General features: G+C 34.3%; 1 protein-coding gene across 2 annotated transcripts in view; it reads right to left on the bottom strand.

The window, feature by feature from the left end:
• LCORL (ligand dependent nuclear receptor corepressor like) overlaps positions 1–27,462 on the bottom strand; it is a 150,855-nt gene that overhangs the window by 85,025 nt on the left and 38,368 nt on the right. For both annotated transcript variants that reach the window (XM_046655816.1, XM_046655817.1), the window contains exons 3-4: positions 18,173–18,252; positions 17,109–17,238 (exon numbers count right to left, since the gene is read on the bottom strand). In XM_046655816.1, the coding sequence (XP_046511772.1) occupies positions 17,109–17,238; positions 18,173–18,252 (210 nt within the window). The remainder of the gene's footprint in view (positions 1–17,108; positions 17,239–18,172; positions 18,253–27,462) is intronic.

The raw sequence follows: 27,462 nt of genomic DNA, 5'->3' as shown, positions 1-27,462 counted from the left end.
GAGGATTAGCAGCAGATGTTAGCTCAGGGCTAATCTTTCTCAAAAAAAAAAGACATAAAGATTTGATAAAACAATACCATGGAAATTATAGCAGCAAGATAGCATATGCTATTTTTTAACTGCAATGATAAAATACTATTAACCACTGCTCCATTTCTTACAATTGTGAAGTAGAACAAGAAAGGTCAGAGAACAGGAGGTTAAGCAAAGCAAGGTGGAAAAGATTTAGAAAAGGTTTCCAAATATTTTCAGAAAAAGAAAATGTCACAATTGTATTTAAACTAATTTTTTAAATGCATCCCCACTAGGAATCACTTGATAATCACCAAAACCACAGACTGCCAATACAATAATCATTCTATGTACCAGACATTCCTGTCCCTTCCCGCTTCATCCAGCTTCCACTTCTTATACAATCTACTGATATATGCTGTCATGCAAACCAGGGTCAGAACAGATGAGTAATAATGGCACAAGCCTTTCAGCTGGCCTAACTGCTAACCTAGGGACGAAACAATTCATTATGATACTAAACAGGACAGGTAAACTATTTTCTTCTCATAGGGATGCAATCAGGCAAGTTACTCTAGATATACTATCTCAATGTTCATCTCTCTCTACACAATAGTCTGTGTTGTAGTGAAATTCTGATGAGAAATTATGTGGAATGCTGAGTCATTTTCTATGATAGGCTGTGTTTTTTCTGCCTCTCCAGCAGCGATGGCATTTGCTATTAAGCAGTATCAATCTCTGATGCAACAAAGCAGTTGTTAAGATAATGTCTTATTGCTATTACAGCCACCTTCAACAGAGCTTAGAACTTATTGTCCAGTGGCTACTGTGGGGGAATTACGGCCCCACACCCACTGTAACCCATGGGGCACTCAGAGAGATACCAACATCTTCAGACAAACTTTTAGATCTGCTAAAGCTGGAGCACTCCTGGGAACAAATGGAAAACCAAGTAGAAGTATTAAAAAGAGACTCCTTACCAAAGAAAATCTAATATTTTAACAATAAAGTGAAGCTCAAATAAGGTTGTAAAAACTCTATTCTAAATCAGTTAAGTTTGATAAAGACTACTCCAGACTAGTATAGAATTTAAATGTATTGTTCTCTGGACATGACAAGATCATGTAGAATATCTAACCGCTACAGTAACAGATACAAAGGAAACTGAGGAGTGAGGCTTAGCACTCAACTAACAAGACCAACATTATGGCTCCTTTTTGCCTACTGAACACGAGCCATAAAAGACTTTCCCAAATGTTGCTTTCTCATTTTATCTTTAATTTTAAATGGAAGAGACTCTAAACAATGTAAATAAATTACTATTAACAAGTACTAAAAAAAGTTATTTAGAAGATAATGGGATAGCCACATAGGCACAGAGCTATATTTTAACTAAAGATCACCTTTAATTGTCATAAGTTACTCAAAGCCAATTATTAAAACTCTAATATAACTATGATACTTGCTCAGGGCAATAAAAGAGACACTGAGAAAGAATACCTATTTTCTGCTCTCTAGGCATTAACAATCCTGTATGGTAGGATACAATGTAAAGACTAGGTACTTCTTGGAGGAATATCTTGAGGCTCATTTCGTCTGCAATTTCAACATTCGAGAGTAGAGCACAGGAGGTTAAAGACAACAAGAGAATCAAGAGCACATGAGCTTCTCTCTCTGTTGTATCTCCAGAGTATCCTACTATATAACGGCCAGGGTCCTCCTTGAGACTAAACACTATCTCACTCACTTACCTATTCAGTGATCTACCACGGTACCACAATGAGGTAACTCAATAAATTTTATAAACAAACAACTCTTCACTCTTCAAAGGGAATAAGGACTGCATTAATAATTAAGCAAAAAGCTATTTTTTCTTTCAATTTACAGGGCATAGAAAAACAAGAATGAGAAAATGTTCCTTTAGTCTCTCACACTTTACACAAAGGGTTACTGAACAGTCACTGAAAAGAATTATTAGAGAAAAATGATTTGCTTTTTCTGGAAGTCTTACAAGCTAGCTAGTGCAAAAGTGGGCAAGAATGAAGACTTAGACACTGCTTATGCTGCTTTCACTTGGGTTTACTATATCACTAATGAACACACAATGCAAAGAATAAAGATAAAATCAAGGAGCACGTGAGTGGACAAAGGCTTCCTGAAGTTTCTTTTTATTCCACAGAGTTGGTCTCAACTGCCCCACATAGAATAAGGAATATGCCAGGTCAAAGGAACATAGAAAACAAAGAACTGTACGATCTTTACCTTTTATAACATCTTTAGGGTTTTTTGGGGGGGAAGGGGATAGGTAAGGGTAAAACCACATTATAAGAAATTCATATCATCATCAAAGGAAACTCTTGCTGCACTCTAGTCGTACTTCCAAGTTTCATTTCTTACAACCTACTTGAGGTTTTAGTCAAACTCATGGCCTACCACAGCTTAATGTAGCTACTTATCTATATGGTATTCCCTAAAAAAGGATATGGACACGATATCATCTTTCAGTCCTAAATCTAGTTTTGCCTCTCCTTAACCCTTCCTGCTACTCGCTTTTTTTACTTCTTTAAAGTCATAACCTGACCACTGTATTTGTGAACCTCCTTGCCTTGTTAAAGCAAAAGTCTAATTCCCCCTTGACTACAACTTTCTTATTAGATGTCTTAGGAATTAAATATTGTTTGTAAGTCAGCTCACCAATTCTGGACTGTGGAAGAATTAGTCAGTTTCTAAAATATATCTTTAGAGCAGAGTTCTTCAAATTTTGTTCACCATTCACCTCATCAATTAACAACATATTACTATGTACATTATTTATAAATTACATAGTCACATTCTTATTATGAACCAACATCTCTAAGCATAGCATATACTTGGAGGAAAATTTATCATGGATAGAATCTTTTAAAGCCATTTATCTGGTTTTCAGACTTAATTTAGATAAAATTACACAGCAGAATATGTATATCCATTTAACTGGGCCATATAAACTACAATATATCACAACACTCAGAATGCAAACCAAAGAACAAGGGCTCCAATATCAATCCCTCCTTGTTTGAGGAACTGAACTCTCACTCTTCTCTTAGGATCTAGGTCTTCTTTATATGACAAAGTTCATTTGATACAAAGCCTGAATAAGAGTGCCACTGTCAGCAAAGAGTAGTAAAGGTTAACTTATTTGTTTTAAAAAATATTTTAAATTTTGAAATAATTTTACACTACAGAAAAGTATCAAAAGCAGTACAAAGAGTTTCTGTATATTCTTCTCCAGCTTTTTCCTAATGTTAACATCTTACATAACCATAGTACAAGTATCAAAACCCAGAAATTAACACCAGTAGAATATTATTAACTAAACTATATACTTTATTTGGAATTCATCAGTTCGTCCACTAACATCCTTTTTCTATTCCAGAATCCAATCTAGGATCCCACATTGCATTTAGTTGTCATATTTCCTTAGTCTTCTCTAATCAGTGAAAGTTCCTCAGCCTTTCCTTGTCTTTCATAATCTTCACATTTTTGCTGAGCACTTGTCAATTATTTGGAATGTTCCCCAATATTATCTGATGCTTTCTCATGATTAGTTTGAGAATCGAGACTAGTGCCATGCATTTTTGACAAGAATACTAAAGAAGTGATGTGCCTTTCTTAGTGCATCATATCAGTGCACCCATAAGATGTGATATGTTTTATTACTGGCAATGTTACCCTTGATTACTTGGTTAAGTTGGTATCTGCTGGGTTTAAAACTGCAAAATTACTATTTCTCTCTTGGTAATTAATATATTGGGGGAGAGACATTTAGAAGATGCAAATACTCTATTTCTTAACAAACTTTTGCCCACTGATTTTAGCACTCATTGGTGGATGCAATAATTGTCATTGTGGTGCTCTAAGGGTGATTTTCATTTCTGCTCATTCTGGTTACACTTTTTTTTGGTGAGGAAGATTTGCCGTGAGCAAATATCTGTTGCCAATCTTTCTCATTTTTTGTTTGAGGAATACTAGCTTTGAGCTAATATCTGTGCCAATCTACCTCTATTTTATATGTGGGATGCCTCCACAGCATGGCTGATGAATGGAGTAGGTCTACACCCAGGATCCAAACCCATGAAGCTGGGCCGCTGAAGTGGAGCATGCAGAACTTTAGCCACTTGGCCATGGGGCCAACCGCCCCCCATCTACCTTTTTAAATTGGAATTCTTCTGTAAGAAAGAGCTGTCTCTTCTTTCTTTCTTCCTTCCTTCCTCCCATCCTTCCTTGATTTATCAGTATGAAAACATGGATATTGATTTTATTCTATGGGTTATACTATTATTTATTTTATTGCTCAAATGCTTCCAGCTTTGGCCACGAGCTCTTTCAGGTTGGTTCCTGTGTCCTATGAATGTGTTCCTAATCCTTTTTTGAGCACTTTCTTACTTTCTGGCACCATAAAGTGCTCGAAGCTCATTTTATATTTTTCCAGCCCCAGCCATGGAAGCAACCACTTACATAAGGAGTCTCGGTTCTCTTTATTGAAGAAGTCTTATTTTATTAATGATATATATCAGTGTAAACCAAATTCCTGCATTCTAGCAGATCATCTTATTTAATTCCTGAGAATATGCACACATGACTTTGGAGAGCACTCTTCTACAGCACTGCTTCATGATGATAAATATTTTTTGCTCTAACAAATACTCAACAACAATGAAAGAACACTCTATGATAGTCTAAAACGTTTACAGAGTTAACAAGGATTGATTAAATCAAAGAAATGGATGTAACAGGTAGAATCACAGACTTGTCCAATACTATCCATAGTTTTACCTCTATAGCTTCCAGTGTGAGGCCTGCATCTTTGGACTCCAATAACTCTAACAAACAACAATGCCAGAGATAGATAACACATCCCAGTCTACGTAGGTACTGACCATTACTCCACCAAAGAGAGTGGTAAAAACAACCTCAACAACATCAATCAGTATTGTCAGAACAATAAGAAAGGGTGCGTTTTAAGAAAAACAAAGACGGATAAAGACTCCCATGAAAAAATAGCTAGCATTTAATATGGGTTCACAGATGGTTCTGCAGAACCCTTAGATTATTTTAAGTTGAAAGACTGAGATACGTGTAAAGTCGAGAGCCACTAGGCCATACCACACTCAAAGGACTCTGGAGTTCAAATACTACTAGATAATTAGAGAATATGCTCACACTCACTAGCATATTTGGCTAGTATGATGGTTCTACCTGCAACACTAAAGCAGGCTACCTTAATATCTTGCTGGCTTAAATAAAAAATGAATTGTCTTAAATACACGTAAAAGCATTTTAACATTTCCAGTTACTATAAAGTGTACTCTTCATTACCCATACCTAAAGAAGTAAACCAGTAATCTAAAACAATAAACAGTCCCTAAATAATTTATATTTTGCTTTAGAAAACATGACCTTTCATTACACAAATATGTTCATTCAAGATTTTTGCTCTGTTATTGAGTTAATATTTTAAAGCTAGCTTTGGTTCTCTGAGCATTCAGAATATAAAGGGAATCAGAAAAATGGCTACCAAGATTGGCCAACTTTGCAAACTACACTAAAATTTTACTTCAAAGCGTCTCACAAGCTTATTGAAGGTTGTTTAGTGTATATCCCTGTAAAATAATTTTTTCAAATATTTCTTTTCACTTGAATTCTACATAGGATAAGAATATATGTCAACACATTTTAGCAAAAGTTTTTCAATTTAATCAACTAAGAAATTGAAGCACAAAAGTGACTTTTTATTTGTACAAAAATAAAACAAACAAAAAGAGTATTATAATCTGTATTCTATTTATCTGACAACTCTACTCCCTGAAAGCATCCAAAGAGTACATTTACTGCTGATAGTTATGAAGCATAACTACTCACTTTTGAGACTGCATACCTTACACCTTGATGTTAGTTATTCATCCATGGAATCCTAAGCACAATCTTCTTAACAATTACAAGATTTAATTTGGGAACTAAACCCTAAATGAACTAAATCCCTTTGTTGATTTAGGGTGATTCCAAGTAATTAATGATAATGATAAATAATAGCAGCAGAAGTTTTAGATTACTGAGTCCTTTCTCCCTCACCCAACTTTACTGAGGTATAATAGGTGTATAAAAAAATTGTACATAATTAATGGATACAGTTTGGTGAGTTTGGATGCATTATATCTTCTAAGCATCACAATAATCCTCTTGAGAAAGCTAGAATTATTCCCATTCAATAGAAAAGGAAAGTAGTCTTAAGGAGGTGAAAAAGTTTGCCCATGGTCATACAAGGCTAAATATGTAGTAAAGCCAGGACTACAACTCAGGTATAATCTAAAACCGGACCTTTTAGCTACTGTGCCATACTATGACTAGAGCAGGTCATTTTTATACCAGTGCCCAGTGTTCTCATATATAAACAAAAAATTACTGCAATCCACTATGGAGTTACTCTTCACTGGACACCTATTATAAATATGGCACTAAGCTGGATGTTTCATTACATTAATTTATATTAATTACAGTAATCTTCACAAGGATAGAAAATCACCAAGTTAAGCAATTTGCCCAACATCACATCTATTTAATGGAAAGAAACAGCAAGCGCACATCTAGGTTTGACTCAGCCCATATTCTTTTTCCACCAGAAGCTACTACTGAATACATACCATACCTATCAAGGTCTAAACACTAAAACCTAAACAAATATCTTCTGTTTTAATAAAACTATTTTTTTGGTGGGTGAGGGTAGACAACATCTAGAGTATAAGCATCTACAATTATTATGCCCCTTCTGCAGATGAGAAAACTAAGTCACAGAAAGGGTATAAGTAGTTCGTCAGAACCACATAATTAATATATGGTGGGGTGAGATTTGAATCTATTTCTGTTCAATGGTAAAACTTATGCTTTGCCCCTTCTACTGAGGATAGAAACATTTTAGAAGACTTCACTCACAACACTTCAAGGAGGAAAAACACACACCCATAAAAATATAAATGCATACGGACAAAGGCAAGGGATGATTGTTACTTAGTACAGTAACAAATCCACTGAGTTCTAATTAACAGATAAACTTTATAAAACAATCTGAACAGGCTGTGGATATAATGTACAACTAGCCAATAGCAAAGTGTTACTGACAGTTCATAATTATACGTAAGCTAAAAATGGTAAGATGGTAATTTATAAAACTAATTTGTCACATTTCACAGGAACAGTATTTGATCAAACTCTCTCCCAGAATCCTAGATTCCTTATACCTTAGTAGGAGAAATTCAGAAAGAATTATCAGGCACTGAGGTTCCAAAGAGCCATAGACAATAAGGTAACTCTTTGAAACAGAATTATAACGATATCATATTAAATGAGATAGAGAGGAAACTTCATGTGTTAGAGCATGTTTAACAAAGTGCTATTTCTATAAAAATTGCATTTAGGGGCCAGCCCCATGGCCGAGTGGTTAAGTTCATGCACTCCACTTCCTACAACTAGAATATACAATTAGGTACTGGGGGGCTTTGGGGAGAAGAAAGAAAAAAACAGGAGATTGGCAACAGATCTTAGCTCAGGTACCAATCTTTAACAACATCAAAAATTGCACTTAAAAAAAGATCTTTATGTGAGAATAAGAAACTGAAAACATCAGACTCAAAATCAAGACGAGAGAACTTCACCTTTTTATAAGTTGAGATGGTAGACTGATACAGTGGCTGGCTTATAACTCAGGTGTTTCCTATATTAGAGTTTATGATCCATAAAACTACAATAAATGGAGGAAATTATCTGTAAAAAAACAACTGACCAGAAACACACTCCACCTCTCCCTTTTTATTTCAATTCTGGAAACAGGAAATATTTCAGTCCTTGGCTAATTTCTCTGACCATTAAAAGTTTTCTTTTTTTCCTTAAAAGGTCCTGATCTTGAGATTCTAAAACTACCCAATTACTATGTTGGGCTGTCTTAAATTTGCAGGCAGACTACAGTCAGTTTCAAGTCTTACACAGCTAAGATACCATGAGGAAATATATTTTTAAGAATTCTGGATTAGAGTTTTAGATGCATTATTTAAAAGGGCAATGAAAATTATCTATATGTATGCTTTAAAAAAAAACAGTAGGCAAGAGAAATGTCAGAGTTGTTTTTACTCTAATGTCATCTAACAACTTGCTGTTTTTAGGTACACAATTACAGAAATAACTACTGTTTTTAAGTATACAAACTAACACATGTTGTGGTTTAATTAAAACAATTTAAAATACTGTGAAGAACTTGAAAATTTAAAAAGAAAAAACAAAAAGGAGATCTCTAAGACATAGATTTCCCAAGAAATTTGAAAAAACCAAACCTCTATTTTCATAGCATCTAACACACACACACACACAGTTTGTGGCAGGGGAACTGAATGAATGTGTAAACATCAGTTCTCACAAAAACAAAACAAAACCCAAACCCATCTTAGAAACATACTTCATAGAGCAAAATTTTAAAACATCTGAATATACAGCAACTGAGAAGGTGAATGCTGACCAGGAAACTGCTTTTGCATCATCTTTTGAGTAGGCTCCTCTTGTACTTGCTTGACCACTTGGCAGTACTCCTGGACCATACTGCTGTATGGTATCCTAAAACTTGTTAGGTAGCTGAGCCATGTTATTCCAAAACCACACACATGTATGTAGTGTGTATGAAGATGTGTTTTGTAAATATTCTATTTTTCCATCATTTTATACCTAAAGTGCATAATTTAATTATATATAAATTGAGCGGCAAATATATATCACATGTTGAAGAGTGTCTTTGATGTTTTTGTTTTGTGTCTTGGACCAAAACTCTATTCAAAAAATAAATAAGAAGTGTTTATAAGGAACTGAATATATGAAAATTATTAAGATATTCTTTGCCTCCAAGGGGTTAAAAATCTACTAAAATCAACACTTTTAAGGGAATACAACAGAATAATATTTAAAATTGACAAAGGAAGGTAAAAATCATTTTGTCAAATCAAAATTATTCTTAAAAATCTCTTAAATAGCCCAAAAGTACAGTATACATCACTTAACATCTACAATCTCATACATTATTATGTATTACGAAACACACATCTTTTAAACATGAGAATCACACTATTTGTAGAAATGCTTTATAGTACAGGAGGCATGCAGAAACTAAGAACTATTAAAAGAACAATAAATTAATTTATCTCCCTTCTGACCAAGGAGAACAGAAGATAGATGCTCACATGATACAGATTTTTATTTTTCACACTTTAAGGCATATTTGGTGATGATATATCTGCTGTGGCATGCTGATGAATTTGACACTTCTAGATGTAGGATTTATGAAAGAATTTTGATAGAAAGAAACTCTAGGTCAATCAGGCTTCGGAAAAAGTTTCACAACAAACAATGAATGGAGTATGAAAGAACCTAGCATATTTTTTAACTTCCAGGAGGTAAAGGAAATGTTGACTGTAAAGCAAAAAGTCTTACATCTTGCTAAGGATGCTGGATTTAATGAAGCTGAGAGTGAAAATATTAACTGCTAACATCATATAGTGAAGTGTTTATGACTGAGAAAATCTTTCAACTTGATGTTCATCATTAGTCAAAGATAAAGGAGTCACAAATACCTGACATGAAATATTTAAAAGAAATTTTAGATAGTGCAGATAAAGTGACAGTTGTTACAAATTAATTTGATCATGATATGAAAAGACTCCTCATACGAAAAGATGAAACTGCAAGCAAAGTCTTGGGTGACCAGGAACTGAATAGTTCATTCATTTTTAGTTTTTTTAAAAAAAAATCCCTTTGCTTTTCTACAGCTTCAGCTGATAGTTCAAAGCTAGTTCCACGGATTCAGACATGGTGTTTAATTCACTTGTTTCCTACTTCACCAGTTCTCTGGCTTAACATTGCTTACCACCAAACAGCAACAGGAGCCAAAGCCTCCATCTCTTTTCTCATCATCAAACTTCACTTGGGCAACTTTATAATCCATTAATTAAACTTTTTAAAAATGCCTTATTTGATTATTTTACTAAGCACTACTGGCAATAACTAATTATCTTTCGTTATTTCATTATTTATCTACATTATAGTGCATGGTCATTGGTCAAGTTATTTAACTGTTATCACTTTGTATATAAAGGAACAGAGACAATTTCTAAATCTCCTACCTGCTTTAAAATGCTGTAATTTTAGTTAGCCTTAAAAGGAAAATAATCTGTAAAACTGAGGAATGGGAGTGGCAATCACCTACCATATGCCTGATCTGTAATTTTTCAAAACTCATATTATCTTTTTTTCTTTCTTTTGGTGAGGAAGATTGTTGCTGAGCTAACATCTGTGCCAATCTCCCTCTGTTTTATATGGGGGATACTGCCACAGCGTGGTTTGATGAGTGGTGCTTGGTCCGCACCTGGGATCCGAACCTGCAACCCCAGGCCACCAAAGCAGAGGGCACAAACTTAACCACTACACCACTGGGCTGGCCCCAAAACTCATATTATTTTTAACTCTTAAAATGTATTTCCCCTAGGATCTCTGTAGTTTGCCATCTTAAGTTTTTTTTACATCTTTGCTCAAATGTCATTTGACTATCCTTTATAAAATTGTGAGGACCACCTCTATTCTGGCATTCTCTATGCTCCTCTCCTAATCTATCTCCACAGCACCTACATGTATATATTTTTTCCTCTTTTTTCATATATATCCACACGTATGTGAGGGGTGTGTGTGTGTGTGTGCACATGTGCACACACATTCAGCCACAAATATAATTTGTTTCTTGTCTGCCTCCCCGCACTAGAACATAAAAGTCCATGAGGAGAGAGATGTGGTCTTTTGTTCACTGAAATGGTACCTGGCACGTAGAAGGAGGCTGAATGGATCTTTGTTGAATGAATGACCTTCACTAATCATGGGTGAGAAATATCTTTTATAAAGCCCACATGCTAGTCTTGCTTCAAGGAAAGTCATACTTAGGGAAAGAAAGAACTAAATTAAAAGTATTCTATAAAAGAATATATAGGTGATGACAGTTCATGAGTTCATGACTTACTCAAGAAAACCAGGAAAATATCATAAAAAGGTTTTTTTTTAAAAAAGGATAAGTTAATACCAAACAGTTATATAGCATATATTGGTTCTTCCATTATTCCACAGAAAGTGCTTTTTCCTATTTAGTGCTCTCATTATGAAGTATTTTGAATGGCATGATAGATTGCTACAAATAATCTATCTGAATACAGACTAGTTTCACTATCTGCCATGTCACAGACAGAGCATAGCAAAGAAATATTACCCAAGGATGGACAGTAATTCAAAAAGTAGGGCTCCAAACAGAATTCTCTCTCTTCTGAAAATCAAGTCTTCCCTCTCACCTACCAGACTATATTTGTTCAACTGAATTAGAATATGAGATGAAATAATTTAGACAAACTCCTAAAGAATCATATAATGATAAATGGAAGAGAGTCATGCTTCCCCAAATTTAAATCATGTCCTCAAAGTTACTGGGGTTATGCAAAACCACTGAAAGATTAATTCAATGACTACACATTTCTGAAAGGAATTTAAAATCATCTATATTTTCAGTATTTCTGGCTGATTCCTAGAACATCTTAGAATACTGGTACTTGCTTATCACCTGCAAGGACTCACCAAAGATTTATTGTAAAGGTCTTGCATATTGCAGCTGTGAGTCACATTTTTAAAAAACATCATCTTGCCTTCTGCGTGGAAAAATGAATTGGTAAAAAAGGGAAAAGTAGAAGGAGGAGACCAGTTAGGAGGCTCTTTAACAGTATATGCCAGAGGAATGAAAATAACAAGGCCTGGTCAGATTTAGAATAAATTTTGAAGGTAGAGCCAATGGGACTTGATGATAGGTGGGATGTGGGAATGAAGGGCACTGAGAAATCAAGAATGGCTCCTAGCTTTTGGGCCTTGACCTACCAGGTCAAGAGGGATATCTTTCATTAAGATGTGAAAGGCTGGGGCAGGGAAAGGTTTTGGAGGAATAAAATCAAGTGTTCTGTTTAAGTAGGTCATTCTGTGATGCCTATTAGATATTCTGGTGGAGACTATTAAGTAGGCAGTTAGATATAAGAGGGTAAAAGCTAGAGGAAAGGTTAAGATTAGATACAATATTCAGGTGTCATCAGCACACACCTAATTGAAGCCATAGGATGAAATGAGGCCCTCAAGTAAGTGATGGTATATCAAAAAGAGAACACAGCTGAGGACTAACTTCCTAGGTCTCTTCAACATTTAATAGTCATTTTCATCAAGAAGATGAAAATCGGCAAGGAGTAAAAGAAGCAATTTGTGAGAAAGGGGAAAAAAATTATAAGAATATAACTTTCTAGAAACCAGCATAAGGACGTGATCAATGCTATCAAATGATGCTGAAAGGTTGAATAAGACGAGAACTGATAACTTTCCTTTGAACAGTACAAGATGAAATTACCAATGAAATTGATAAAACAATTTTAGTAGAGTAGAAGGAAAGAAAGTCTAATTGGCATGGGTTGAAAAGAAAAGGAGAGTTGAGAAGGGAAGATGGCAAAAGTATAGACAATAACAAATATTTACTAAACATCTGTGTGTCAGCTGCTTCAGATATATTAGTCAACAAAAATACAAAAATCCAATTTCCCATGGTGCATATATTCTCCCAGAAGGAGAAAGACAATAATAAATAAAAGAAATACATAAATTATATACTACATCAGAAGATGACTGTGCCACAAAACAGAAGGGTGATTTTTAGTTGTTGGAAGTTTGAGGAGAGAGATATAAAACAACTACCCGGAAGAGAGGAAACTGGGAAGTCAGCATGATTGGGTATTTTACTCTAGAAAAGTTCAGCTGTTCCAGGGTAAGTGTGTAATAAATGAGGAATTGGATTAAAACACAGATAAGGTTCTGACTAGCAAATATGACAAAGGAAGAGAGAGGCAAGGGAATTAAGGTTTTATATGAAAGATGATCACAGTGATCAAGCACTGTATCTGAGCTGAGTAAGGAAAGAAGTGAAGTCATGAGGAGACAATCAAGAGTGAAAAATGGTGTGGTCAACAGACTGGAGGTTGCAATGAAGTTAAAAAAATATCGGAATGAGTATTAGAATAAAATGGTAGTCAGAGTAAGGGATGGTTGGAATTAGATTTGGGAGGTGGCAAAGGTCTAGGGATGATCTTGGGAAAAGGTGGCTGGAGTGGAATGGAAGAAAAGATCATGGGAAATTTAGAGGTCAAGTAACTGTGAGACCAGAGTGTTGAATATACCAGCTACAGAGTATTTGAGATCACCAAGAAGTATGAATTGACTAACTGCATCAAATACATCAAGAAGGTCTTTGAAAAGACCAGAATAGTAGTTATATGAATGCTAAATCTGAGTGGGGGGGTAAAAGATAAAGCAAGAAAAACATAGTTTGATGAAGGAAGGTTTCATTTTATTATATATTTAGCAGTATGATTCACTCAGCTACTATGTGCATACTATCTGTCCAATTTAGTCAAGGCCTTCTTTAATTTAAAAATAAAAGATGAGACATCTTCCTGAATTGTAAGCCAGTGATTTAACACTGCTCTAGGTGATCAGAGAATGTGAAGCTAAAAGTCAAAATAATTTAGTTTATATCTCATAGGGATAACTTTGGAAAAGGCATTTTATATCTATATGCCTATGTCTATCCCCATTTCAAAAATAAACTGACTGATATGCAAACTATACACAGTAATAAACTTAAGTATAAAGAAGGGAAAGGTAAACTCTATGTACACGCTAAATAATTTCCTTCTTCGAATGGAACAAATGAAGTAATAACACCATTGAGTATGTAGGGAAACTGGAAGATATTTAGACAATTTATCTTGGTACTCATTCATTCATTCAAGAAATATTTACTGAAGACCTAAGATGTAACAAGTACCATTCCAGATACTGAGGATCTTGCAATTAACAAAACAAAATCCCTGCTATCATCGAGCTTTCATTCTACTCCAGGACTTTAAACAATTTTAGGGTTAACCTCTAAAAGGAATTCAATTTTGAAAAATTTCTAAGTAAAAAATATACAAAACTTGTGAAAGTTCAACTCTGTACTACATAATGCCTCCCCCTGATTCTATTTATTCAACCCTGAAAGAATATTTCTGACCAGCTTCTAATTACAAGAAATTGCCTGAAGTGTATCTAGTTTAAGTAATGTTTCCTTGGATCTATCTATCATTAAACACTATAAGGGAACCAATCACTAAAACTGTTCATAGTTCATACAAAGGAAAAATGGAAACCTACAAGAAATATAGAGCATTCTTCATAGGTCCTCTCTAGTCTGCTTAATTCAATTTAAACAATCTTGCAATCACTTAATGATGAGGACGCATTCTGAGAAACGCATTATTAGGTGAGTTCCTCCCTGTGCAAACATCATAGAGTGTACTTACACAAACCTAGATGGTACAGCCTACTACACACCTAGGTTATATGATACTAATCTTATGGGACCACCGTCACACATGCAGTCCATGACTGTAATTCTAATCCTAGGCTGCTAAGTAGTAGAGAACAGGAAGGGTTTTCCCACTTAGTACTTAAAAGAATCTAGGTGCTCCTCACACAGAACGTCTTTCACCTTTTCTAAACTCTTCCAAGGACTCAAATGTTCCTAACAGAGAACTGAAAAGATACGTTACCTAACTTCTCTCTGCTTCATTGTCTACCTGTTTAAAGTGATAGCAGTACCTATTTCTTAACATTGTTTTGGGATTGAATGAGATAAGGCATATAAAGAATTTAATGCTCAATCATAATTGATGACATCAATCATTATTATCCTAAGTAGTGAGGTCTCAATAATAATAGCTTACATTTATCATTATCATCCTTCCCAAAACCACAGTCAGGAAAGATAATATACAAGCTACAATAAGGATATTAAAAGATTTCCTTATGTTTTGGCAAGACGATCAACATGCATATATTCCTCAAACTAAGCAACAGATTTAAAGTATCTGTTGTTACTTTATTACACTAATGTTACTAATATCCAGAATTTCTAAAAATGGCTGAGCTTGGAAATTTTTAGGAATCAAATAAGAGCTTCACCAACAAGATGCTTTATCAACATTTTATTGGCTACTCCAAAGACTGAGAAGTATTTCCTGTCTTTAAAAACACATTTTTTGCCTTTTACTTCAATGTAGAGTTAATAGAACTAAATAAATAATGGAGTTAAGACCATTTAAAAGATATTGTTATTATTTTCTAGCCTCATCCTAGTCAGACCATACTAGAAATCTCTAAAATGATTTTATTCAAAGAAAATTCAAAAACGAACAACAAAAAGAAACCCAAGTGAACAAGTAGAAAAATCCTTGTACTAATTAAATCTGGAAAGTGATGATGGACTACACATAAAGGAATTAACAAAGGTAAGACCTGAAGTAAAGCAAAAATACTAGTAAGAATCTTTCATTTAAAAACTAAGAGATCTTTCAAAGATCTTGAAGAAAACCAAGAAATCTCCAAATGGAGGTCACTAAATATCCATGAACACTCACCCAACCATTGGTAGGAGATCTCTTGAAGAACCAGATGCTTGAATCAGCTGAAATAGTACCAAGTTTTTACTGATTACTCTTAATAGGGCAATGGAGCACAGGTTAACTCCATACTATCAAAAATTAAAGACCACTATTATTGATAATTCTAGCTACTACCATTACAAATTACTCAAAGGAAAAACAGACTGAGTAACAAGTTCCAAGGTGAGTGAAACAACATGTACATGTTAAATGTGTACATTTCCTCCAGTTCTCTTAGTGATATAAATCTGATAGCATAATTCTTCTTATAAATGTAAATATATTGGCAGAATAAAATTTTCTAAATTAATGTTATAAAATTCTTAAATGAAGCATGTTAAATATTTTTAATTTTAGTTCATATCAAAAAATTTGAAAAACGAATTTGTTTTTTAAAGACAATGCCAATTTCTCAACACTAAGTACTTCAGTTAACACACAGGACAAGATTTTCAGTTCCCTACACTTAAAAAAAATACAGTTCTTAACTTTAGGTCATTTAATATACTAATGATTCTTCTAATCAGAGGATTCTCATATTTCAACACACAAAAGAACTCATAACATTTAAGGCTAAAAAAGCCTCCTTTCCCAAAAGTGAGGACTATTTTCAACATTATTGATTAAAACCTGAAGTTACCAATTTAATAGAAAATACCCAATGTTACTTAATTCCAAAGAGGAGTAGATGAGAATACAGTAATCTTTTTCTCAATCTCTGGAAGCTGGGAGGTATGATCCCCTCTCCTACCTCCCATTCCCCCCAAACCATGACTTACTCCAAAGGTCTATCTGAGAAAGATTAAGACACTCTACTACTGCAGAAGTGGCCAAGAACAAAAAATGGAAGGTTCTATATTTCTATATTTTTCCCAAGTAACTAAGATATAAAAACAAATTCTGCCTGATACATGTGTACCAAGTAAGGGAACAAGCGGAACAAGCCTCATTTAGTTTACACAGTTTAGACAGATAGGAAGCAAAAGGAACGTTGACATTTTAATGTCAAGTAAGTCTATTCAAGCTACCAAAGAAACTGAAATCCCAAGCCAGCAAATTTACTCCGACCTGGCTGATCAATGATTTAACCGTTACATTTCTAAAGATAGCTTTGCAATATAATATATATATGTATCAATTATTGAACATGAAAGAACGTTTGAAGTCTTGAGAAAAGCAGCAAAATAAGAGCAGGAGCATAAAAAAAAATCTCCTCCCCTGCCTATAGTAGACAAGGAGAATGTCTGATAAAGTCTGGGAGAGACCTGAAAATAGAATGGTGAAAAGGAATGCCAAATAGAACACTAGCTCTACAGTGACTAAGAATCCTAATGTCCCTAAAATATGAAGAAAAATTAAGAATAAAGAAAGAAAGAATCAAGAATGAAATAGAGATTGACATACAAAAAACGTGTGTGTGAGAAAAATTCAAACATTTTAGATCTGTCGCAAATTTTAAATGACAAAGTATACCAATATTACCTTTCTTTCGAAAGAGTGCATTTAGGTAATTTTCTGCTTGGCATTCAATCTTTTCAGTGTTGGACTGGCCCTGAGATGATAGTTCCTCTGTTGGTGTTGACTGTGAAGAATCAAGAGATGGTAGACAATCCTAAAAGTATAAGAAAACAACATAAAAAAACCATTTTATTTAAACATAGGATTCCATTAAAATGGCAAAAAAAATAAATTCTCTAAATGCTCATTTGTTCTACCTTTTAAATATATCAAATTATATAGAGAGAACATAAAATGTGGGACAGCAGTCAGAAAAAAAGAAATTTAGCTCTGACAGAGGGTCAAATTAGCCTTATTCCTCAGCAAAACTATAGTCAAAAAGGGGGTAAGAACAGATAAATACACTGCTGAATAAATTCACTATATAGCATGCCAATAATGTAATACCTTCAGAGAGTTTTAACAACAAAGTAGATATGTTCACCCACTATCTGACCAAAATGGGTACAGGTTCTCAAGTTCTCATTTCTTCTTAGACCGTCTCACAACAGTGCATAAGGAATTAGGACTTCCCACCATACAAGAAGATGCTGCTTGCATAGTTTATGCCCTGTTTACAATAGACACTTACATAATCATTTACAATAGGAGATAATTATGATATCCAAAAGACTTCAAGAGAAAGTGAAAGGCTAAAAAGTGCTACCACATTATCCTCCAACCACTGATTCCTAAGAAATCAGACTGTAGGGTGGTCTCAGATCAAACTAGGCCTCCAAGCTCACCCTTGTCTACCTAAATATAAAACAGATCTGACCTGAACTTCATAAGTCAGGGAGCTATAAGAAAGAAATGTGAAATAAGCAAAACAGATGAGTGTTTGGGGATTTTTTTATCTGCAGGTTAAGCTAAATGTTTGACTTCTAACATAAGACTTCAAAATATTCTTCTTATTACCAAAATCAAGTATTTAAGTTTCCACTGTAAGTCACAAACTTGCAGAACAAATTAAGTTAAAAAAAACAAAAAAGAATTGTGTTACAATTGTGCAATTAGTTTAAAAATAATTTCATAGCACTAAAACTTACACTGACTGCTTCTCTCTGTAGGTTACAAAATGAACATTTTTCATCCATAGACCAGTCAGTCAGCTCTTCTGGTTCACAGTCTTTAAAAGAGGGAAAAATATTCATTAAATATACTAACTTTATTAAAACAAATAAAATTACCACTCTCCACAGCAATGGTTCATATAAAAAAAACTAACTACTAACAGTAGGGGAAAAGGCCTAACTTTAAAATTAAACTGATGATATTTAGAAAGAAATAAACAGAGAAGGCTGTAAGGAGAGTAATTTTGCACTATTAGCAAGAACAATGAATTGGTTATAAATTAACTTCCCAACAATAGGGTTTTAAGCATCATCTAGCCTCCTGAAAGATTCAATTTATCATCATCTACTAATTTTATTGTTATTTTCACTATGAAAGAAATCAGAACAAATATGGAGATATGGAGAAGAAAGGAAAAACCTGGTTTTGGTTTTGATTTTGGGGGGGGGGGGGGGGTTTGGTGAGGAAGACTGGCCCTGAGCTAAAATCTGTTGCCAATCTTCCTCTTTTTCTGCTGGAGGAAGAGGGGCCCTAAGCTAGCATCTGTGCCAGTCCTCCTTTATTTTGTACATGGGTTGCTTCCACAGCATGGCTTGACGAGCGGTGTAGGGTCTGCACCTGGGATCTGAACCTATGAACCTGGGCCACTGAAGCAGAACACATCAAACTAAACCACTATGCCACGGGGCCAGCCCCAAGAATAACTTTTGCACGTTGTGAAAGACAACACAAAACAGAGAAATGGAAAAAAGTGCCAGAAAAGCCCACAGATTTGAGAAAATGGAATGCTGTCCAAGAAAAATGCAGAGGGGCCTTCTCAGTAGAGTAGTGGTTCACTCTGCTTTGGCAGCCTGGGCTTCACAGGTTTGGATCTTGGGTACAGACCTACACACTGCTCATCAAGCCATGCTGTGGCCATGTCCCGCAATAAAATAGAGGAAGATTGGCACAGATGTTAGCTCAATTTCAATCTTCCTCAAGCATAAAGAGGAAGACTGGCAACAGATGTTAGCTCAGGGCCAATCTTCCTCACCAAAAAAAAAAAAAAAAAGAGAGAGAGAGAGCGAGAGAAAAAAGTAGAAATCCGTAGCTAAAAAGTCAGATTAGATTTTTCATTGTGTTGTTTAAAGGCTTTGCTGCAAGAGTTAAGAGTAAAAAGCAGGCAAACAAAAGACAAAACATGGGGTTTTTTTTCCGTAAAAATGTTCCTTATAAAACTATTGTAACATTAGAGTGTTTCTGGAAAACAAACATTTTCTATTGAAGGAATTTTCTGAAGGTATAATAACACTGTCATCCTAACTATACCTGGTATAGACAGTGATTTTTCAAACTTACTCCTTGTGGGCAGAAACTCTCCTTGATTTCTTTTCCCAAATAAATTCAAATGCAGAACCTCAAATACATAAAACCATTATCATCTGAGGCAGCTACACTGGGACTAATTTGAAAAGTACTGGTGTACCACGGTAATTTTCTCTCATACTTTTGGAAATACATAAGGAAGTTGAATACTTGTTTCTGCTAAACTACACAGAAAATAAGTTTATCCTTTTTGAAATGATAATGAATATATACTAGTGAGGATCAGGTCCGAGGATACTCTTGCATCAATCCAGTTATTCTGGTCAGAATAGAAGATAAAATAATTTGTCAGAGTATAAAAAGTGTACTGATAGCTCCTTTTGATTTTGGCAGTGGTCCAGAAATATTCCTAAGATGTATCTAAACCTGGAAAGGGTAAGTAATAGGCATATAAGATCCAGTATGGGGTCATGGAAAGATAACTGGATCTGAAGTCTCCAAAAATATGAGATGGAATTTACTAGTTGTAATCTTGCCAAGCCACAAAGTTTTTGTTTCAATTTCCTCATCACCTAACTTATTTGTGGATCAAATGAAAAAATGTAAAACTACTTTCTAAACTACAAAACACCATGGAAAGCCTAATTACTAATAAGGTAAAATCACCAGTCATTATTATTATTAGTAGTAGTAGTAGTAGTATTTTGGTGAGGAAGATATGCCCTGAGCTAACATCCACTGCCAATCCTCCTCTTCTCGCTTGAGGAAGATTGTCACTAACATCTGTGCCAATCTTCCTCTATTTTGTATGTGGGATGCCACCTGCCACCACAGCACGGCTTAATGAGTGGTGTGTGTAGGTCCACGCCGGGGATCTGAACCTGTGAATCCTGGGCTGCCACAGCAGAGCAGGCAAACCCAACCACTATGCCAGTGGGCTGGCCCCCACCAGTCATTATTTTTTAAAGTCTGTACCATCACACATGTATTTAATAAGGTTTGTTTGCAGAAGACAGATAATTTTAATATCTGCTTAAGAAAACTGGTCACTTTTTGTAAACAACTTGACAAAAGAAAAAGTTTAAGCAATCTATCCAATTAAAAACCTAGAACTGTAGCTATGTAGGTTTATATTTATTTTAGCCTTATACCCCATCACTAGAACAGAATCATACATTCACAGTCCTGAATGCAGGGTCATGCAGGGTCTCTTACTAGGGAGGTAGAGCTTGTTGAGCAATGGAATGATTATGGGAGAAGCGGCAGTATACCATTCCAAGCTGAGGCTTTAAAAGGCATGGTGAGTTCCTCCAGTTCCCTTAACTTCTACTATCCAGCATGGGAAGAACTTGCCCCTTACAGCCAGCACTCTTTCAGTGTGGGACCTGGAGTCATGAGGAGATGTGATCCTCAACCACAGCCTGGAGTCCAGTATCAGATCACCCATAAGCACGCACTAGATTGAAGAGCTGTTTGTTACACTGCAAGATTGTAGCAAAAACTTAACTCATATGCCAAATATCATATAATTTTGATAGGTCAAGGAAATCTTGCTGCTTTTTTATTATGACTTTATGAATAGAGAATATGAAAGGAATCTAGCATTGGGATTCATGAAAAACAGCTGTTAGGCCTGGAAAAAGGGTACTTTTTAAAATGGTGGTAAGGTTTCATGAAGTTTCAATGATAAATATGTTGACTCAAGGGACAACAACTTTGAATTAATTAAAACAAGTACCAGTTATAAGATAAAATTGGGCATGTTGAGATTATCATCACTTATTTTATTTATTTCAGAAGTTCTCTAAGGAAATGTTAATTAAAATAAATACCTACATAGTTAAATAAATGGCAGTAAATAATCAATGATTATATAAATGCCATTAAATTTTGCTGCATTCAAAATTTATGATTTCATTTACAAATATTTAATAATTACTCTTTCTATGGCAATTTTTTATTTTGACTCCAAATAAATGATGGTGGGAACAATTTTTTATACATGGGAAAACAGATTTTTAAAAATCAACTCTTGGGCAGATTTCTCCCTCTGTCCAGGTTATCACTTCATGTCATAAAAATTAAACAAATGCTACACCAAAATACATTCATTTTCTCTCTCAAACAAAATTTGACAATGAATCAGATATTTCTCTTTAAAATAAGCTCTCTCATTTTGAAATTTTAAAACATGAGTATAAGCTCAAAAAGGGTCAAGTTATATACCTAATAGAAATAGCATTATTTTTTTTTTTTAAAGATTGGCACCTGCGCTAACATCTGTTGCCAATCTTTTTTTTTCTTTCTCCCCAAAGCCCCCCAGTACATAGTTGTATATTCTAATTGTGAGAGCCTCTGGTTGTAGAAATAGCATTATTAATAAAAGGAAATGGCATAAGGAAAACTGATAGTAAACGACTGTCAACGACCAACCTTTCCACCATTGATATATATTCTTGTGGTCAAAGTCTAGCTCCAAATGTTTTACACAATCTATCTTAGAAAAATAACAGATTTTGAAATTAGAGAGCCTTGGTATTGAACCATGGGCTTTCCACATACTAGATGTGGCCTTGGGCAAGTAAACTTCTCTGAACTTCAATTTCCTCATCTGTAAAATGAGGATAATAATAACTGCATCTTAAGGCTGCAGTAAAAATTAAATTAAAAAACATAGGCAAAACATCTAACAAGTCCAATAGACGTTACTTTCATTTTCTTCTAAATAATCACACTCCTTTTGATTGTTTTTATTCTCTTCAATACCCTTTAATAATAGGAAATAAAGTTGGAGTTTCCAAAGACAAAGCCCAATGAAAAGTGAAAAAAAGAGAATATTGAACCAGATGGTTCATGAAAGTCATGAAAAAGTAGTTATAACTATGTTGATTTTGAAGAAAGATACCTAACAGTAGGCAATGTTATTCAAAACATAATTTTCCATTATGAAACTACATATTAACTATATAGGAAAAGTACAAAGGAGAAAAGAAAAACTATTTGTAATCTCATCATTCAGAGATAATGATTAACATTTTGCACCATATCCTGCCAGTTTATAGTCTATGCCCTTTTAAAAACTAGTATCACCTGATTCTTTATAGATCAATAAAACTGATAAACCTCTAGCCAAGCTAAGCAAAAAAAAAAAAGAAGGAGAAAAAGTAAATTTCTAATATCAGACATGAAAGATGGGCCATCACCACTGATCCTATGAACATTACAAAGACAATAAAAGAATATTATGAACAACATTAGTTGCCTACAAATTTGATAACTTCAGATGAAATGGATGAATTCCTTGAAAGACACATCTACCAAATCTCACACAAGAAAAAAGTAGATCACCATAATAGGACTATATCTAATAATTAAATTAAATCAGTAATTAATCACTTTCCAAAACAGAAAGCGCCAGCCCAGATCGTTTCTCAACAATTTGGTCCAGGAAACTGAAGTACAGGAAATACGTCTTCACTCATTCTACGGTTCCATCATTACCCAAATACCAAAACCTGCCTCAACAGACACCTCACCCAAGAAGATCTGCAGATAGCAAATAAGCATATGAAAAGATGTTCAATATCATATGTTATTAAAGAACTGCAAATTAAGACAATGAGATACCACTAAATACCTATTAGAATGGTTAAAGTCCAAAACACTGACCACATCGAAAGCTGGTGAGGTTGTGAAGCAACAGGAACTTAAATAAACTGCTGGTGGAAATGCAAAATACAGTAATCCCCCCTTATCTGTGATTTCACTTTCCATAGTTTCATTTACCTGTGGTCAACCGTGTCCAGAGGCAGATGATCCTCCTCATGACATATTGTCAGAAAGTTAATAGTAGCCTAACATTACGTCACAATAGTCATTCACTTCACTTCATCTCATCACATAGGCATTTTATCACCTCACATCATCTCAAGAAGGGTGAGAAAAGCACAATAAGATATTTTGAGAGAGACCACATTCACGTAACTTTTATTACAGTATATTGTTATAACTTTTCTATTTTATTAGTAATTGTTAGTCTCTCACTAATTTATAAGTTAAACTTTATCAGAGGTATGTATAGGAAAAAACACAGTACAGATAGGGCTTGGTACTATCTGCAGTTTCAGGCATCCACTGAGGGTCTTAGAATGTAGCCCCCATGGATAAGGGGAGACTACTGTAGTACAGCCACTTGTGAAAATAGTCTGGCAGTTTCTTACAAAGCTAAACACAGTCCTTCCATATGATTGCTCCTAGGTATTTACCCAAATGAGTTGAAAATTTATGTCCATGCAAAAACTTGCACACAAATGTTTATAGCAGTTCTATTCATAATTGTCAAAACTGGGAAGTGACCTAGGTGTCTTTCAAATAGGTAAATGGATAAGCAAACAGTGGTACATACATACAAGGCAGTATTATTCAAAAATAAAAAGAAATGAGCTGTGAAGCCATGAAAAGACTTAAAGGAACTTTAAATGCATACTGCTCAGTGAAAGAAGTGAGTCTAAAAAAGCTACACACTGTATGGTTCCAATTATATGACATTCTAGAAAAGAAAAAACTACAGAGATGGTAAAAAGATCGGTGTTTGACATGGGTTGGAGATATGGGAGAAGGGTGAAAAGGTGGAATACAGGGGATTTTTAGGGCAGTAAAGCTATTGAGTATGATACTGTAATGGCAGACACATGACACTGTGCATTTGGCAAAACCCATATAACCGCACAACACACAGTGACCCTAACGTAAACTATGGGCTTTAGTTAATAATGTATCAATATTGGTTCATCAATTGTAGCAAATGTACCACAACAACCAAAGATGTTAATATAGGGGAACCTAAAGGAGGGAGAAAGATGGGGTATATGGGAACTCTCTGCACTTTCTACTCCATTTTTCTGTAAATTTAAAACTGCTCTAAAACATACTATTCATTTAAAAAATTGAGGATATTACATACATGCTTATTTATCACAAATATTTTCCATTCTCAAATATACTTCTAAATCAATTTTTAATAGATAAACATAATCCATAATTTATTTAATCAGTGCCCTATTGCTGGATATTCAGCCTGTTTCTCTAATCTTGGTATTATAAACACCATGATGAATAGACTTGGATAAGTATTTGTGTACACACTGATAGGAGCTAATATACTTTTTACATAACTAACTCTAAAATAGTACTAGATTCTCTCGTTTTAATATAAATAATCATGAATTCATATTAGAAAACTAGACTTCCGAGTTAATCCTAGGCTATGAGTTCCTAGTAGGAAGAGATCCTACTTAGTCATTTTTCTTTCCTCATTGCTAACCACAGTACCTAACACAAAATAAGCATTCAAAACATTTCATCCAATAAATCTAATTAAAAAGTAGTTTTGTTGTCTCCATCATCATAATGTTAACAGTTGAAAAAAGCATATTAAGCCAAAAGTATTAAATTTCAGTCAGGGATCACCAAATCTTTTCTGCAAACAGCCAGACAGTAAATATTTCAGGTTCTGCAGACCATGCGGTCTCTGTCACAACCATTCAACTCTACTGCTGTAATACAAAAGCAGCCATAGACAATATATCAACAAATGAGGGGCTGTTTCCAATAAAACTTTATTAACCAATTAAATTTGAACTTCATGTAATTTTCACATACCACGAAATATTAATCTTCTTTTGATTTTTCCCAACTATTTCAAAGTGTAAAAACCATTCTTAGCTCACAGGCCATTCAAAAACAGTCAACGAGCTAGATTTGGCCCATATGCTACAGCTTGCAGAACTCTGATACAGTCAGGGTAAGTAAATCAGATGATCCAATGGATGAAAGAAATTGGCTTACCAATATAAGACATGAGGAAAGAATGACTAAAGTGGAAAACAAGAGCGACTTTTTGCTCAAAAGTCCCATGATAGCAGGAAAAGTGAGTTTTGAGGAGATGGAGAAGGAACAGAGGCATGCATACAGTATGGGGAACTTTTCTAGGAATACATAAAAATTCAAAGTTTATGACATTCAAAGCTTCTCTGGACTTCACTCCAAAAAGAAATAACAGTTTCCTCAAAAGGACAAAAACTCCTGAGAACAGACCAAAGAAGACAAAAAGCTAGGACTTTTTTTTTTGTTTTTGACTTGTTTTGTTTCCAACAAATTGAAAATTAGCAGCACTCACAAGCTTCTTTCAAAACCACTCAATCTGGAGGTGGTTCTGAATCAAATTCAAGAACTAAAATACAAACCTCTCAAAACACTGACATATACGACACAAAAGTCTTAAATTTAAAAACACACTGTGTACCAAATTTGATTTTCAGAGTAGCAGGATGAAAGTGAGAATGTCTTTTTCCACAGAAACAGCAGCAGTTTTGCAAACTGAAACAAGTCTATTTAACATAAATGTAGCTAAAATACTATGCATTTAATTTTATAATAAAAAATAATTTAGAGTAATATACAAGAATCCTTTGCTATCCAATTTATTTGGTTCCTGAGTTTTGGTGAATAAAAGGGTTCAGTTTTCCAATGATTTATCTAACAACATAGACTAATCCATTTGATTCTTATACACAGATTTGTATAGGGAAAAATACTTACATTTGTAGTCCTAGCATCTATCTATTACACCACTTTTAACAACAGTAACGACAAAGAAAGGAGACTCATTTAGAAGAGGATGAGAAAGAAACTGGAGATGTCTATAATGGATAGTTTCTACGTGCCTTTTCAAAAGGCTCTACACTTTGATTGCCCCAGTTTAATTTTCTTTCGAAGCGTATGGCTGTCTTCATCCTTGCACAAATACAGATTTATTATTATAAGATCATCATTCTTAAGCCTACAACTTTGATTAGAAGCTGCTTTAATTCAAAAAAACCAGGAAAAAGGTGAAAGAATTTACCTAAGAAACCTGGATAAAAGTGAAAAAATTCAGAGTAAAAAAGATCAATGAAGTAAATATGTGCCTACATTTGAGAAAAAGTTCCAAAGCTTAGCTAATTTTATAACTTCTGCCACCCATAAAAAGTACAAAAGAGGACATAAAGTACAAGATCTACCTGAATTAAAGGAATAAATGGAATAAGATATATAGCAATGAAGTATTTAACTAATTAAATTAATTATAATAGATCCACCATGAAATACTGTGCAGCCATTAAGAATGATGATCTAGAACTTCATATACCCAAACAATACACTAGTGAACACACACACAGGAGGCACAAAAACTATACTGTACTTACAGTAAACACTACTTTAATAATAGAATAAATACATACAAACATACATTTTCCATTTATATAAAAACGTTAACAGCAGTTATCTGTGGGTCATGGGACCAGGGGTAATTTTTTTCTTTCTGGCTTATCTGTAGTTTTTAATTTCCTAAAATGAACATGTGTTACTTGTATACTAGTCTAAAAATAAAATACAAGCATTTATTTCCTTAGAACATTCTACCCTTTGTATAAAAACAACTAATTTCTGAAGGAACATAAATATATGCATACATACATATATAACTATATAAATAAATAAATGAAAGTAGGAGAAGCAAGAGGTCGAGTCACAAATTGCAACTCGGGTTATGAGAAGGCAGTTAGTATAATGCTGACTTCAGGTATGAATGAGGACAGCTGGTTAAGAATGCAAGGCTGAAGAAAAATAAAGCATAGGCTAAATTCTTGTTTCTTTAGATTCTTCCTTTGTTCATTTGTAAGCTCAGATAAATTGGTGAAACTACAATTAGCCAGTATTGCTTATAAATATATCAAGTAAAAATATTTACTTCAGTATTAAACTATGGTAACTGAGAAATGATTAATGATTAAAGAGATGATACAGAAAAAAAATCTTAGCCATAAGAATGATAAAACACTAGAACAGGCACATTTGGAGTCTCCTTAAAGTCATGTTCTACATGGATATCATTCATCTGATTGAAGACGGATGGCTG

Source organism: Equus quagga, chromosome 3 (genome assembly GCF_021613505.1).
Source record: "Equus quagga isolate Etosha38 chromosome 3, UCLA_HA_Equagga_1.0, whole genome shotgun sequence".
NCBI lineage: Eukaryota > Metazoa > Chordata > Mammalia > Perissodactyla > Equidae > Equus > Equus quagga.
The sequence above is the reverse complement of the archived record's forward strand: the minus strand, read 5'-3'. Positions and strand labels throughout refer to the sequence as shown.